The 16,062-nt window shown below is 40.5% G+C and overlaps 1 protein-coding gene and 1 non-coding gene across 2 annotated transcripts in view; both read left to right on the top strand.

Moving 5' to 3' along the window:
* Window positions 1-16,062, top strand: part of dlgap2a (discs, large (Drosophila) homolog-associated protein 2a) — an 82,354-nt gene that overhangs the window by 26,544 nt on the left and 39,748 nt on the right. The window contains 3 exon segments of the mRNA XM_007894018.2: window positions 286-509; window positions 6,038-6,182; window positions 12,626-12,845. Coding sequence (XP_007892209.1) covers window positions 286-509; window positions 6,038-6,182; window positions 12,626-12,845 — 589 coding nt within the window.
* Window positions 9,494-9,560, top strand: trnaa-ugc. The gene has a single exon. It is a non-coding gene; the product is annotated as a tRNA-Ala (tRNA).

Raw genomic sequence — 16,062 nt, 5'->3', positions numbered from 1 at the left:
TCCAAAAGGCAACCACATCTTGTTTACTGCAGCGCACTTTTGGGAAAGTGTGATGATAACAGTTCGGATTGGCTTCTATTCTGGACCAACAGTGTAGAACCTCAGTCAATAGCATTGGCTTATTCTTAATCTCAGTAAATGATAACAATTCTTACATTTGATATTGTACCTTTCACATCTCAAAGAGCTTCCTTCACAGGATATGCTGCAAAGTGTAATGCCTTTTGCACAGTGAAGGCACAATGATTAACCAATATTGCTATTTTCTTATATTGTATGTTTCAGGTGCCCCAGGATGAATGGGCAGGATATCCACTGGGAGGCAAAGATGAGGAGATTCCTTGCCGGAGGATGAGGAGTGGCAGCTACATTAAAGCCATGGGAGATGAAGAAAGCGGAGAGTCTGACACGAGCCCTAAAGGTTCACCAAAGGCAGCGACTCTCCATGAAACTCTAATGAAAGCTGCTGGTCAGAGAGCAATTGATCAACAAAAGTAAGAACATCAAGTGTCAGTCTTTCCTCCAGTGAGGAGCACACTGAAGGTGGGAGGGTGGGGGTTTGGGGGTGGGGGTGTGTGGTGGGGGGGCGGACTTGGGGAAGAACTCAAATGATTGTAATTTACACTACTTTAATATCCAAAGTAAACAGCAACATATATATCATCTGAACCATGTTACTGCCTAGAAATCCTGGAGTATTGTCATGAATGGTAATGTTCCCAATGAGTGACTGCGTTGCAAGTCTTATATTGAGGTGCATGCTGCAGAGTGCATAGGACCTGAGCCATGGTACAAGATGATGAGAAGGGGCTAAGATGTACCTTTCATGAACAGATTCACAAATAGAAACTCTGAGTAACAACGAGGGACTCCTGACAGAACTCCGAGGTTGATGGCATTTTAGATACTCAGGATGTCTGAGGTGTTGTACAGTGTGTGGTCTGGTGAGGTGTGCGTATTTGACAGCTATATTCAATGACCAAACTATCACAATGTGTATCAGAAGCAAAATTGGTTACTGAAATAAAACAAATAACACAACATATACCACAAACTGGGCCCCAGTGTTTTCCAGAATGGAATGCGCTGCTGAAAGAGTGGTGGAAGCAGATTCAATAATAACTTTCAAAATGGAATTGAATAGATACTTGAAAAGAAAAAAAATTGCAAGGCTATGAGGAAAGAGCAGTGAGACTAACTGGATAGCTGTTTCAAAGAGCTCAAACAGGCACAATGGGCTGTAGGATTCTATTATTCTTGTTATTACAGCAAACCTCTGGCTTACCAGATACCCTGGTATCTGGAATTCATACCTAGCCAGACTGGATCTGAATAGGACATTTTTAAATAAAATTTCCATGGGCCAGTGTGCGTGTATACTCCCGCTGACCTCACTCGGCCCCCACCTCACTATTCTTACTGGCCTTCAGTGGCTTGCGATATTGACTTTGACTCAATTTGAATCCTGTGAACAGAAGATACCTTATTTGCTGCCTTCTGCTTGTGGGATTCAAACAATTACAATGACAGTACCTACACTCACCAGCATTTATTGGCACTGAGAAAAGCCAACGCTGAAGAATGCCGGTAAATGCCTGTACCAGCATTGTCATTACATTTACCTGATATTCCAGCTCATTGGACAGGATCTTCCCTCCCATCAGTTGGGGTTTCAGTGTATTAAGTACCAGTTCTGAACTGTGCTATCATTTGTCTCTCAAATTCGCAGGATGAAGATTGGCATTGTGCCATCATCACACTAATGTCTCAAGGCAGCGAGATTGCACTTTTTGGAAAAAAAGGCAGTGATAGAATTCCTTACGTTGTTTTTACTTAATACTTCAGCAGGCTTGAAATGACATAATTAGCTTGGAGGAAAGAGCATTTGTTTTAATGATGGTTTACGGAACAAATAGAAGACTAATAAGTACAGGCAGTAATGAAACCTGATCTTAAAACCACTAACAACTAGAGAATGACAGGACAGGGCTGATTAGCAGCCATCAGTAAAAGTATCTCCTTGTAAACGGGAGGTTGGGAAAAACGTCTTTACTCAGAGGATGGATGTAAAGTGGAATCCTCCATCACGCGCAAAAAAAAATGCACTCACTATGACCCTGAAATGTTATTTTTTATAATCAAGAGCAAAGCATTCTGTCACAAGTTATAAACCCTAGGAAATCAATATCAATCAAAATACAGAGGCTAGAGACCAATGTAGGTCCTAAAATTTATCAAATAAAGTTACTGGCTCCTCAAGGCCACCACATGACCCTGAGAGGAACAAGCTACTTACCTAGAGAGGGGTGCCACCTACTGATAATGCTCACAGTGTTCCTTAGATAAGGAAAGGAGTTGTAAGTTAGTGTCTTGTAAGTTCCTATTCAGCTTCAATTGCAAGTCACTTTTTACATGAAAGATGGTTGTGATGATGACTCTAAGGGTGCTTCAGGCAAGCAAAGACATCAAATAAATATCATTCATTTGAAATGCAGCATTGACTCACCATGGCAGCTGGTGGAACCCCAAAGTAGGCAAACTCGTAATCCAGAAAGTTCACCCACTGCCAAGGGAGAGGCTTTCATCATCACACAGTGCAGTTTTTTGGGTCAGTTGGTGCCTGACATGTAGAAACCCATCAGCATTAAGAGCATCCAAACCAAACTGAGAATTCCATGTATCCCACCGATACCCGAGATATTCATTAGAATGGAATGTGCACTCTCTCCCTGGAGAGACACATGCTGCTTACCTAATTCCGTAGAGTACTACTATTCTCTTTTACAAGAATGATACCAGGGCTGGCAGGTTACTGGATGGGTTAGCCTCTTTTTTACACTACAAGAGACATTTACAAGGAGACCTAAAAGAGGCATTTAAAATTATAAAAGGGTTTGATAAGGTTAGCATAAATAGGCTGATCTCACTTGTTGGGGAGTCGGTAACCAGCGGACACATGTATAAAATGCAAATTTACATTTACATATTGCCTTTTACATCCGGGGGATATCCCAGGGTGCTGAAGAGTCTAAGGTTTACACCCATGCTGGGTTGAGAAGGGAAAAGATAACTGAAAGAGCAGTCAAAGAGGAAGGTCTTGAGGCAGGCCTTGGAGAAGGAAAGAGAAGCGGCAAGTCAAAGGGATTCTAGGATGGAGCTCCAGAGTGTGAAAGCTGGTAGGGCAGAGGACGTTAAACAAGTCAGCGCCCTCAGAGTGGAGGGAGCGACAGTTTGGTAGGATAAGTTAGCGACTAGGGGATCCTAAAGAGAATTTAGGAGGAACTGCTTCACACAGAGGATAATGAGAATGTGGAATTCGCTGCCTGAAGTGGTGGTTGAAACAAATCTTATAGATGCATTCAAGTTAGACTTTCACATGCGGGGAATAGAAGGGTATGGGAGGGGAGAAAGGAGTAGGTGGAGTTTAAGCACCGACACAGACTAATTGGATTGAATGGCCTGTTTCCTTCCTGTACAATTTATGTAAATCTAAGTAAAAAAAAGTTATAAAATACATTGCAACGTTAATCAAAATTAAATCCACAAAACACACGGAAAGACATCAGCAAACTAACCAGAAAGCACCCAATGTTGACTGACACAGTTTAAGCCCACAATTATAATGTAATTATCTTCGTCCCACTCTAATTCATAGTTTGACATCCCTGGCAAGTTTTGAATGCATGTTACTGAAGGAAAGCAGCACAATAAGACAAGAGTGCAGGACCTTTCACCCCTTGTGTTCTGACTGATTAATGACTCATGCTGCACTTTCAGAACTGTTTTTCATTCCACCAACCTGACTGTGTCATCTGAACATGAAAGACGTTTTATCTTCATAAAATAAACCCTTCTTTTGTTGGTTTTACATAAACTGCAGCAGAATGATTCACAAAATCCATATTAAACCATCATTTGGGTGTCACGCTGCAAGATGGATCTTTTTTCAACAAAAGTCAAACAGTTTTTCATTGAAGACCTTTAATAATCGATCAACATTTCTTTTTGAAAATAACAAGGGGAGGAAAGCACCTTCGCCTGGGGAGAAATTCCACCCGGGTCTACATTTACTTGATTTTCTTAGCATTTTCAGACCATTCAAAACTGGTACATTGTTGAATTCAGTCTTAACTTTGAAGCCGTTTTTCTGCAGATCTGAAAAGAAACTTATTAAGAAAAACAGCTTCAAAGTCAAGACTGTACTGAAGAATTTGTCAAATTCTGGACGCTCTGAGGTGATACATAACTAGATTAAATCTAGATCCTGGTCAAGCATTGGGGAGGTGTCCTTCACATAGTATAGCATCTTAGAAGGCTTTACAAAGACAGACTTGGACGCCGAGCCAAGTAATGCAGAAGACCATTAGGGTGGTCAAACAGGTAGGTTTTAAACTCCCTCCTTCCCTCCATCTTTAGGGTTTAATCCCTCAATCTCTGGCTTAGTAGGCGATAATAATAATAATAATAATCCTTGCATTTGATATAGCGCTTTTCACGTCGGGAGGACATCCCAAAGTGCTTCACAGAACACACTGTAAAGTGAATTGACTATATTTGTGGGCGAACGTGGCAGCCAATTGCGCACAGCAATGTCCCACAAACAGTCGTAGATTGAAAATGACCAATTTATTTATTGTTTTGGGTTTTGGAGGGATTATTATTAGGCGTGTGGAGTAAGGAAACTTGCCCAAGGTTTCGCCCTGCCTGGAATTGAACTCAGGCCTCTCGCTTGGAAAGCGAGTGCTCTAAACACTGAGCTACAGGACTCCACAGACAGTGGGATAATGGGAGTGAGTTCCAGAGATTTAGGGCTGCAGTATCTGAAAGCTTGAGCATCGAAGGTGGCAGGGAAAAGGTTTGGCAATGGGTTGCAAACCCATGTTAACCAAACAGTGAATGGGATTGGAGAAGATCACAGATAAAGTGAGGTGCTCTATCGTGAAAGGATTTACTGGTGAGGACCATTAATACCATAAAAACTGGAAAAAATATTCTTCAAAGGGTACAGCAGTTTCTTCTGCTGGTCAGGGCTGGAGTCATGTTTTCTTTGGAAAAGGACCCAAAGATGTATACTGTTTTAGCAGATGGCTGGAGAAGAGATTACCTTACATGGGGCAAAAGTGTCTCAGATCTCCCAGTGTAAATTTAAATAGAAGAAAATAGCCTCAATGGTGCCCGAAACTCATTTGTGACAGAGAGATAGAATAAAATGATATTGATAAATATTAAAGCATTGCAGAGAACTTAAGATGCCTATCTTTATTGGACTGACAAGATTATTTCACAGTTAATGTAGATGTCCACATATTGCTAAAAACCTAAGGGTGGTAAAAGTAACCACAAGGCTAACGTAAAGTAATCAATGCAGTCATTGAGAAGCAGAAATGTGGATTAATTCACACTGGATCTAATTTGTGGTGTTTTGTAACTGGATTCCCTCATGAGGCCTCAAAAGTTGTGTAAATGAAATGTCTCTGGTAACCAGAAATACATTGCGCTAACCCTTGACATCTCTGCTCCTACATGATCTAATCCCAGAGTAGAATTCGAATTCCTACAAAATTCATATGTGGAATTCTGATATGAAATCCCACAAATTACATCTCACTAGTCTGTCTTCTAATAATTACACAAAGATTGCTGTGTTATGTTCAAACTAAATCAAACTACAAAAGGAAAGATGTTCTAGCAAGTCCTCTTTGTCTACTTCCCACTTTGACATGTGCATTGGCAGTTGCAGTGAATGACGTTACAGTTTCTATTGCCGAGTGTTGAAACTCCTGTTATAGTTTCTTTATCCATGCCTTCAGTCATCCTCCTAGCTTCCCACCCTCCCTGCCCTCCACCTCTCCTGCTCCCAACCCTTAGCTCAGGTGCACATGCTTGACTGTCCAATGCTTTGCTACGTCCTCCCATCGTGAAAGGCGCTATAAAAATGTAAGTTGCTGTTGTTCTAGTTCCAGTGTTTGCAGGTGTAATGACTGGGAATATTGATTTAAATTCTTATTTTGTGCTCTACGTTTTTTTTCACGTGCAGCCAGAGCTACCTACAACCTGCAACCGAAGTCACCAACCACAGCCTAGATCCCGCGGCCAACTACAACTCCCCCAAGTTCCGCTCCAGGAATCAAAGCTACATGCGAGCTGTGAGCACCTTTAGCCAGGCTAGCTGTGTCAGTCAGGTGAGATTCAAGCCTTAAAAACCTCTTAGGATTCTCAGCACCTCAACGTGAGTCATCATTAGAGTCGCATGGAGTCGTATACCATAGTGGTTAGTGCACTCGCCTCGTAAGCGAGAGGACCTGGGTTCGATTCCTTAACAGGGCAAAACCTTACTCCACACACCTATGTTTACCTTGTAATAAGTAGGAACCCGGTTGGCAGTCGATTGGCGGATCAAAATACAAAGTCAATTCCTTTTACAATATATTCTATGAAACACTTTGAGATGTCTCAGCAATGTGATAAGGCTCTATATCAAATGCAAGGATTATTATTAACATTATATTATATCACTAGCTGTACCCGTTGCAACTTTGCTTGCAACCAAAGAATCCAATATGGAATGTAGATTGACACACAGACAGACATTTTGTCTTTATTAGTACAGATAGATGATTATTATATGAAATTATATACATAAGGGAAGGGAGAGTGGGAGGGACTAAACCCCAGCCCCAGATGAAGCCCCAATTCAAGCCCCAGGCTTCACACTCCCCGGCTATTCGCTGCTAGGCTGGGGCAAGGAGGAACTCGAAAACCCCGCAGCCTTACCAAGCCAACCATCAGCCATCATCCGCCACTGGACCAACTCCAACATGGCGCCACCCAGCCGGGACCGCCCAGGGTCAGCAAGGAAAGCAGCCGAATGGCAACACCGCTCCAGGCAACTTCCACCTCACCAGCGCCATCTTGTTCCCATCGCTTGGCTTCATCTAAGTGCATGCTGCCTGTGTACGTGCTCTGACACACGATGCCACAGCACCACTGTGAGTCAGCGCGGACACCAGGTGTAACTGCAGAGCAAAACGCACAACTTCCATACAGATGTAATGAGCTTGTTTAGTTAATAACTCATCAATGTTAGGAGATCCCTGAAAACAAACATGCCCATGACACTCCTAGATGCAAGACCTTTCCGACGAGGTACAAATCATGTCTCTACGTCAATCGGTTATTGAAATCTTGGCTGATGCACAGAGACATTGTCGTTTTATTAGTATAGATTAGAGACCTTTGTTACTTCTTATTAATTTAACCAGAGTTAAGCGGAGGAGAAAATGAAGTGTGTGGATGAAAAAGCCTTGGTGATTGTGATAAGTACTTTTATGCATTAGAAATCTGCTGTGCAGCAAGATGAAAAAGAATTATCATTTCAAATTAAAATAAATAAATCCACTTTGATTTCATTCGTGCAAAGTCATGCACTTAGCACATTGCAAATGTTACACTGCTGCATTAACCCTCAACACTTCGCTCACCTTTTGGGTTGAGCACGGATCAAAGCAAATTCTCAAATGGTTTAATTGAACTGGGCCAAAAAGCTCAGCTTGATTTTAAATATAGCACCTTGTCATGTCTCAAAGTGCTTCGCAAAGTGGATTAACTGTATTTTGTGGGCGAAACGCGTCAGCCAATAACGCACAGCAGTGTCCCACAGACAGTCGTGGATTGAGTGTTATTCTTTTTTGAAGGAATTTTTACCCCCAGAAAGCAATCTGCCAAATGACTAACAACTTAGTTTCTATTTTCTAGGTAAACAGAGGTGTGTGGAGTAAGGAAACTTGCCTAAGGTTTTGCTCTGCCTGATATTCAAACCTGGGTCCTCTCGCTTGCGAGAAGAATGCTCTATACCATAAATAAGGATTATTATTATTCAAGCATATATATGCACCTTAGTAGACGTTGGGATGTCCTCCTGACGTGAAAGGCGGTTTACAAATGTAATTTTGTTATTGTTGTTGCTATATGGTGATCAGCAAAGGAACCCTGCCTTAATTATCTCCCTCACAACCAGAATAAAATAACAGCAGAGTGTACAGTTAGGCGTATTGAGCATGTATCTGGGAACAATCATTAAGGAAGTTTGTCAAATATAATAATAATAATAATAATAATCCTTGCATTTGATATAGCGCTTTTCACGTCGGGAGGACGTCCCAAAGCGCTTCACAGAATATACTGTAAAGTGAGTTGACTGTATATTTGTGGGCGAACGCGGCAGCCAATTGCGCACAGCAATGTCCCACAAACAGTCGTAGATTGAAAATGACCAATTTAATTATTGTTTTTGTTTTTTGGAGGGATTATTATTAGGCGTGTGGAGTAAGGAAACTTGCCCAAGGTTTCGCCCTCTGCCTGGAATTGAACTCAGGTTCTCGCTTGCAAAGCGAGTGCTCTAACCACTGAGCTACAGGACTCCGAAGGAAAGCCTTCACCCAATGCAATATACCTGGAGGGTTATATTTCACTTTTCACTATGTGTAGTGATTTTGACAATGTGCATTTATAATGAGACTGCCCCATTGCACCATATATAAAAGTTGCTACACTTAACAGCAAACAGAATACTTATACACGTGAGAAATGATCTCAGTGAATTCTGGACAGCTTGGAATATGAGCTATGGGCAACCTTCCAGTCTTTTGGTGAAGCGTATAGGGGAAGCTTTCTAGTATTTGTCCCTCCATGATTCCTGCAAGGGAAAGCTTTCATCAGTGAAGCCTGAAGAGCCAGTTTAGGTGTCATTTTGACACAGTTGGTTGCAATCTTCGGCTGGGTCAGAAGATTTTAGGTTCAAGCACTGTGTTGGCAACTTTAACTCATACTCAAGACTGAGAGCACAGTGTTGACAAAGGTGCTGTTATTCATAAGTGACAAACCACAGTCTCATTTGCCTATTCATGTGGTCATTAAAATTCCTATGACACTATTTTACAATTCACTTTACAGTATATTCTATGAAGTGCTTTGAGATGTCTCGAAGATGCGATAAGGCGCTATATCAAATGCAAGGATTATTATTACTATTATTTTAAAAGAGAAGGAAGTTTCTCCCGGGGTCCTGACTAACAATTCTCCAGATAAATTGGTTATTCTCTTTGTGGGACCTTGCTGTGTGCAAAATGGCTTCTGTATTTGCCCTTAAATACATTAAAGGAATTTTGTGAAGCGCTAGTATGTCAAAGAGGATTTAGGCTCCTTTCCGTCTCAAAATCCAGTCACACTGATTGGAGAATGAGTCAGCATTTCAGGAATCAGTGTTGTCAGAGCCACTGATTTTTTCCTGTAAGTGTTATAGCAACTACATACATATCTTGAAATGGTAAGATAGAAGGAGAGTTGTGTTTTGAGACAAAGGTGATGCTAAAGGGCTCTGGTTTTGTTGTGTTCAGGTGCTTAGAATATATATCAAACCAAGTAATATAGATATATATATTAGTATATACAGGGCGATACCAGTACAGTGTCTAATGTGTCTAACGTGGAGTACTGTAGCTCAGTGGTTAGAGCACTCGCCTTGCAAGCGAGAGACCTGGGTTCGATTCCCAGCAGAACAAAACCTTGGGCAAGTTTCCTTACTCCACACACCTAATAATAATCCCTCAAGAAAAAAAAATAATAAATTGGTCACTTCAATCCAGACTGTTTGTGGGACACTGCTGCGCATAATTGGCTGCCGCATTTCGCCCACAAATATACAGTCAGTTCACTTTACAGTATATTCTGTGAAGCGCTTTGAGACGGCTAGAAGATGTGAAACGCGCTATTTCAAATACAAGGATTATTATTATTATTATTATTATGTCTTACAAGAATGATTTTTTTGGATAATGGGGTAGTTATCACGACTTTTTGGTCACTCTGTATATCAAACCAAGTGAAGAAACTTAATTGAAGAATTGTTCTTACTGTGGTCCTTACTATACACAATCAACATAAACAAAACTGTAACTAGCACTTTAAAGGATAAATCTTTAGGAATTATGAAGGGAATTTGAGTTTGTGAAGAATAAAAAATACTTCTTATAAAAGAAGTATCCTTCCACTAGCTCAGATGATTTCGCCAAATTCAACTAAAAGAAACCTATCGCTCAACATAAAATAGGTTCCCATACATTCAACAGAGCAACTTCAAACTTGTTCAGATTAAATCTCCATTGCAATGTAATCTATCATCATGTGTTTCTATTAATAAGGTTTGACTCAATTCTGTGAAAGCACAATGATGAATATAACACCGTACAGTTAGGCATGATTGCACATCACTTTCCATTGAATTTAGGTCTGATCTGAGGCAATCTCAAGATGCTCAATCACTTTTCCTTCCACTAGCTCAGAAACCTTCAAAACATCAGTGTGACATTGAAATAAATGAGTGTCCAACCTCAAACTTAATATCTTTGGCTCCATGTTACCAAATTACATTTGCTCAAATAACCCAAGGTTTGGACGTATTCTCTCAACATTATCAGTATGTCCACTTACAGGAGGGGGTGGGGTGGAAACTTAAAATCTTGTTACTTCTAAAGGTCTGCTGCTGAAGGCTTTGACTGCAGCTGTAAAGAGAATTAACAAGGAAATATTTCTGTCCAGACAGCCATAGTAGCCAGCAAGATTTATCTATCAGCTGGAATTGGTTGGACATTTATAAACATGGAAACAAGTCAGTCACTATTGGTATTTCTCCCCATTACAAATCACCTACACGTAAAAACCTACACATAATGCCAACCAGAGTTTCAGATCAAAAAGAGGCACAGTTGAGCCACTTTAGTGAATCATGGCAGATCTTGTTGACTGTGTATGACTGTGTAAGGACAATACATCACTTTGATCTAAGCAATTGAATACAAAGTCAGGTCCCTTTCAGGGGATCTAAAAGAGAATTTAGGAGGAACTGTTCACACAGAGGGTTGTGAGCTTGTGGAACTCCTTGCCTGAAGCGGTTGTTGAATTAGATAGTACAGAGGAAGCTAGACCTTCACGTGTAGGAAAGAGGAATAGAAGGGTATGGGAGTGAATAAGGAAAGGATGGAGACTCATGTGGGGTATAAACACCGGCATGGACTGGTTCGACTAAGTGGCCCGGTTATGTGGTATACATTCTTTGTCGTCTTTTAATGCCATCTTCCCGCCTTGTCTCCATAATCCTTAATATCTTTACATCCCAAGTATCTCTCTCTCTATTGCAAGTGCTTCCAATTAATTCTGTCTGTACAGCCTTCTGGGTAACGATATTTCCTTGGCAGGAATCTCTCCCTGAGTTCCAATGTATATTTATTCAAATTCATAATTCCATTCTTCCAAACAGTGCGGTCCCAGTTATAATAATCATCCTAGGGTTTGATATAATCTAATATAATGCCATTGAAAAGCTTTATAAGATTCAATGATTATTTTTTAGGTGAATGTGATGCTTCCACAAATTTTCCACAATCAGCCATGAAGTGAATGACCAATTTTACCAGGGAGATTGTTGACCAGGACACTGGGAGAAACTCCCTTCTCTTTTTTAGTAGTGCTATGGGATCTTTAAAATCCACCTGAACAGGTAGAGGGGCCTCAGTTTAATGTCTCATTCGAATAATGGCACCTCCAAAAATACAGCACATCTCTAGCAATGCACTAGCATTGCAAGCCTAGACTATAAAAATAATATCACATCATCAAGGCATTTCAAGCCCCCTTATAGGATTTACTCTAAGGTGTCCTGACTGTGTATTTATAGATGAATACGGTAGCCAAATTGCACACAGCAATATCCCACTAACAGCTAAGTAGTTAATGACCAATTTGATTTGGAGGATTGTTGGCCAGGACACCAGGAGAAACTCTTCGCTTTGGCCATGGGATTTTGACTAGGAGCTCAAAGTCCTGATGTGGAGCTTGAACCCACAACTTTCTGACTCAGAAGCAGGCATGCTACCAATTTAGTCAAGCTAACAGTTAATTCGCTATCAGTGCACATTGTTACTATGCTACCTTAAACTCACTGATAGCATTCATTTCTGGGGAATAAGTGACTTAAAATCAGAATTGTGTCCGACGACAAAACCTGGGTTACTCTGATTAACAGTTTGGAACACTAATTGGTTGAGATCTCAAAAGTGATATCAATTGTGTTCTCCAGACCATAAAAATAGCATTTAATTTATGATTTTAATATTGAGCACATTTTAATTTGAACTAAGATATTCACATAAGTAAAAATACAGATGCTATTGTCAGTAATAACATAATAATAATAATCCTTGCATTTGATATAGCGCCTTATCACGTCTTCAAGAAGTCTCAAAGCGCATCACAGAAAGTGAATTGACTGTATATAGATATAGCACCTTATCACATCTTGAAATGCCTTGATGTCTTAAAGAGCTTCACAATATTTACTGTAAAGTGTAGTGACTATGTATTTGTAGGCAAACACAGCAGCCAATTTGAGCATAGCAATGTCCCACAAACAGCCAGGAGGTTAATGACCAATTTAACTGGAGGATTGTTGGCCAGGAGACCAGGAGAAACTCCCTTCTCTTTTTGACATATCAACTTCTGCATCCTTCCAACTCAAAACGAGGAAGAGATTAAGAGAGGGCTGTGTTTTATTCCGGCTTTGTTTCCCCAGGTGAGTGAAGCGGAGGTGAACGGTCAGTTCGAGTCGGTGTGTGAGTCCGTCTTTGGTGAGATTGAATCTCAAGCAGTAGACGCCTTGGATCTTCCCGGCTGTTTCCGGACACGGAGTCACAGTTATCTACGCGCTATTCAAGCCGGCTATTCACAGGACGATGACTGCATACCTTCAATGTCGTCCACGGCTTTGGCCTCCACAGTCCGCTCCACCACAGGTAACCATTTGCTTTGAATGAAACTAAATGCATTTGTTTAGTTAATCTAATTTGGGGGAGGGACTAGTTACAAATATTTTGTGTCTTATAATCATTAAATCTTAAAACTCCAACAAAGCTGTTTTTAAATACTCCGGATCCTATCCCCTCATCCCTACCAGCATTTTTTTGTAGAAGTTTTGGAGTTGGTCAGCAACACCTTACATGTCAATGACTTAACTTGAAAACTCCATTGTAATACTCCAATATTACACCACATTGTACCACTGCACCGTGAATTCTCTATACTGTAACCATTGCTACGTTAATCTCTTTGCATTATACTACAGTCTCTGCCTTACAACACCTTTCAGACTCAGTACATTGAATCACTGCACTGTTAGCAGACTACTTTATACCACTGTCCTCAGACACTGCACTGTTACAGATTCTCTTCCCCTTCTTACCCTGACCAGTGCTAATTATTGACATTGGTTCTGATCTATGCGATATCACGTGCATTTTCCCCCTCTATTTTATTTTAAGAATGCATTCATCAAATAACTAGCAGATTTTGGCGATAAAATATAATGATTGAAATGCAAGTTATAAAGCACAATGGAAAAAACATGTAATGGTTAAGAAGAACACAGTGTATGCGACAAAATGGTCAAATCAATATTTAACTGTGTTTGCAGAGTTGGTTTATTATTAGGAATACTGTGTTTTTTTTTATTTACAGCACACTTGTTTCTGAAAGCTGGCAACTTGCCTTTATTTCACACTGGGCTGCCTCATCAGTTTTCTGACTGATCATCCAATACAATTTCATGTCTGTACATCGAACGTGTCTGACTCCTCAGTTTTAATGATCTGAAAAAGAACATTACAGCAACAGGTTGAAATTTTGTAGCAATATATAATTTGCGAGAATATCACAGTTATGTTTCAGGGAAATTGTCCTGGATTAGTATACCAAGTGTAAGGTAATAACATTGGCAGGTATCACCAAGTTGGGGGGGAGCGCGGGGAATCAGAGGAGGCAGCAAAAGATCTAGAAAGGAGAGTATGATCAGGTGTGTGCTTAGGCTCTTCACTGGCAGATGAACTTTAATACAGATAAATGCAAAATACTACATATTGGAACTAAGAATAGGAAACACATGTACTCCATGGATGGGATAGAACCTGCCAAGGGAGAAGGAAGCTGTAACAGATTTAGCGGTGTTAGTTGACTCATCCCTCACAATGTCACGATGAAGCAGGATAGAAATGAAAGAATATCAGTCAGGTTTCGGGGGAAGAGAGGTTTTACTCAAGAAGCTAAAAGATTGGCTGAATATTCAACCATGACTGAAATCCATTAACCTATTTTATACCTCCGGACTGCAATATTCAGACAGGATCATTTTAACATTGTGAATCTGACACATCTCGCCTCCAGAACAATAATAATAATAATAATAATCCTTGCATTTGATATAGCGCTTTTCACGTCGGGAGGACATCCCAAAGCGCTTCACAGAACACACTGTAAAGTGAATTGACTGTATATTTGTGGGCGAACGCGGCAGCCAATTGCGCACAGCAATGTCCCACAAACAGTCGTAGATTGAAAATGACCGATTTAATTATTGGTTTTGGTTTTTGGAGGGATTATTATTAGGCGTGTGGAGTAAGGAAACTTGCCCAAGGTTTCGCCCTGCCTGGAATTGAACTCAGGTCTCTCGCTTGCAAAGCGAGTGCTCTAACCACTGAGCTACAGGACTCCACAAGTACTATCAAGTACTATATAAGTACTATATATGATAAATATTATAAAAAGTGATTTTTTTNCTTAAAAATGCTTTCAGGCCACAAGAGCCTGAGGCAGAAAATCAGTCAATTTTGTAGTACAAAGCAATCTTTGCCTCAACATTGTACTCACTGTTATGGTTATGGGTATCTCGAATTTTTGCCCAGTTAGCAGGTTACATTCATTTCCATGAATTCCTTCCAACCATTAACATAATTCACATCTTTGAATGCTTGCAAATTCTGTTTCAACATTGCATCTCTCTCTTCCTCTACCCCGCCCTCCATGTGTGCTCAGTGAAGGTTAGTGTCTATCCTGCAAGGAGTTAAGGGCAAGACAAAATTCCAGCCCACTTTGGTGCACTATAGAATCTTTAAATTATCTTAAAATGGAAGTAAATAGATATCTGAAAACAAATATTGAAGGTTATGAGAAGCAAACAGGAGAATATGATTAGTGTGAAGGGCTCATATGGAGAAAATTACCAGTTCAGTCGTGGTGGGTGAAATAGCCTGTTTCTGCACCAGCATTTGATTATTCATTATAGCTGCTGGACATTACTAAAAGCCCTGACATTTCACTTGAGCTGTTGGCCTATGACCACAAAATAATAATCCTTACATTTGATACAGTTTCTAATCACGTCATTGAAACACCTCAAGGCGCTTCACGGGATTTACTGTGAAGTTTAGTGACTGTGTATTTGAATGCGAGAAAACAAACAGAATAATGTTAATGTAACAGAAATTATTGCAAGCTCAGGGCAATAGAAATAAATGGTTGATAACTTGTGACATAGGACAAAATATAGGTAACAAATGGAGGGATATCCACAATAAGATTAATTAAACATTACTTGGTGGAAAGTTTAACCATTCAATTTCTAAATGTGTCGGATAAATCCTTTTCATAGAATCATAGAATTGTACAGCACAAAAAGAGGCCATTCGGCCCATCAAGTTTGTGCCGACTCTTTGAATAGAGCAATTAATGTCAATCCCACTCCCAGCCCTTTTCCCATAACCCTGCAAACCCGTGCTCCTCAAATACCTGTCCACCGCATTTTAAAAGTAGTTATCGAATCAGCCTCAACCACCCTTTCAGGCAATGCGTTCCAGATTCGAAAAACTCGCTGCTTAAAAAAAATTCTTCTCACCTCCCCTCTGCTTCTTTTAGATACTATTTTGAATCTGTGACCTTGAGTCACCGACACACCCACCAGTGGAAACAGTTTTTCCCTTTCTAACCTATCAAATCCCCTCATGATTTTGAAGACCTCTATTAGGTCTCCTCGTAACCTTCTTTGCTCCAGTGAGAATAATCCCGGCCTCTCCAGCCTTTCCTCATAATCAAGGTCCCTCATTCCTGGCACCATCCTCGTAAATCTCCTCTGTACCCTTTCCAATGCCTTAACATCCTTCCTAGAGTGTGGTGCCCAGAACT

This window comes from Callorhinchus milii, unplaced genomic scaffold (genome assembly GCF_018977255.1).
Source record: "Callorhinchus milii isolate IMCB2004 unplaced genomic scaffold, IMCB_Cmil_1.0 Scaffold3, whole genome shotgun sequence".
Classification (NCBI taxonomy): Eukaryota; Metazoa; Chordata; class Chondrichthyes; order Chimaeriformes; family Callorhinchidae; genus Callorhinchus; species Callorhinchus milii.
Note: the sequence above shows the minus strand (reverse complement) of the source record. Positions and strands in the feature narration are given on the sequence as shown.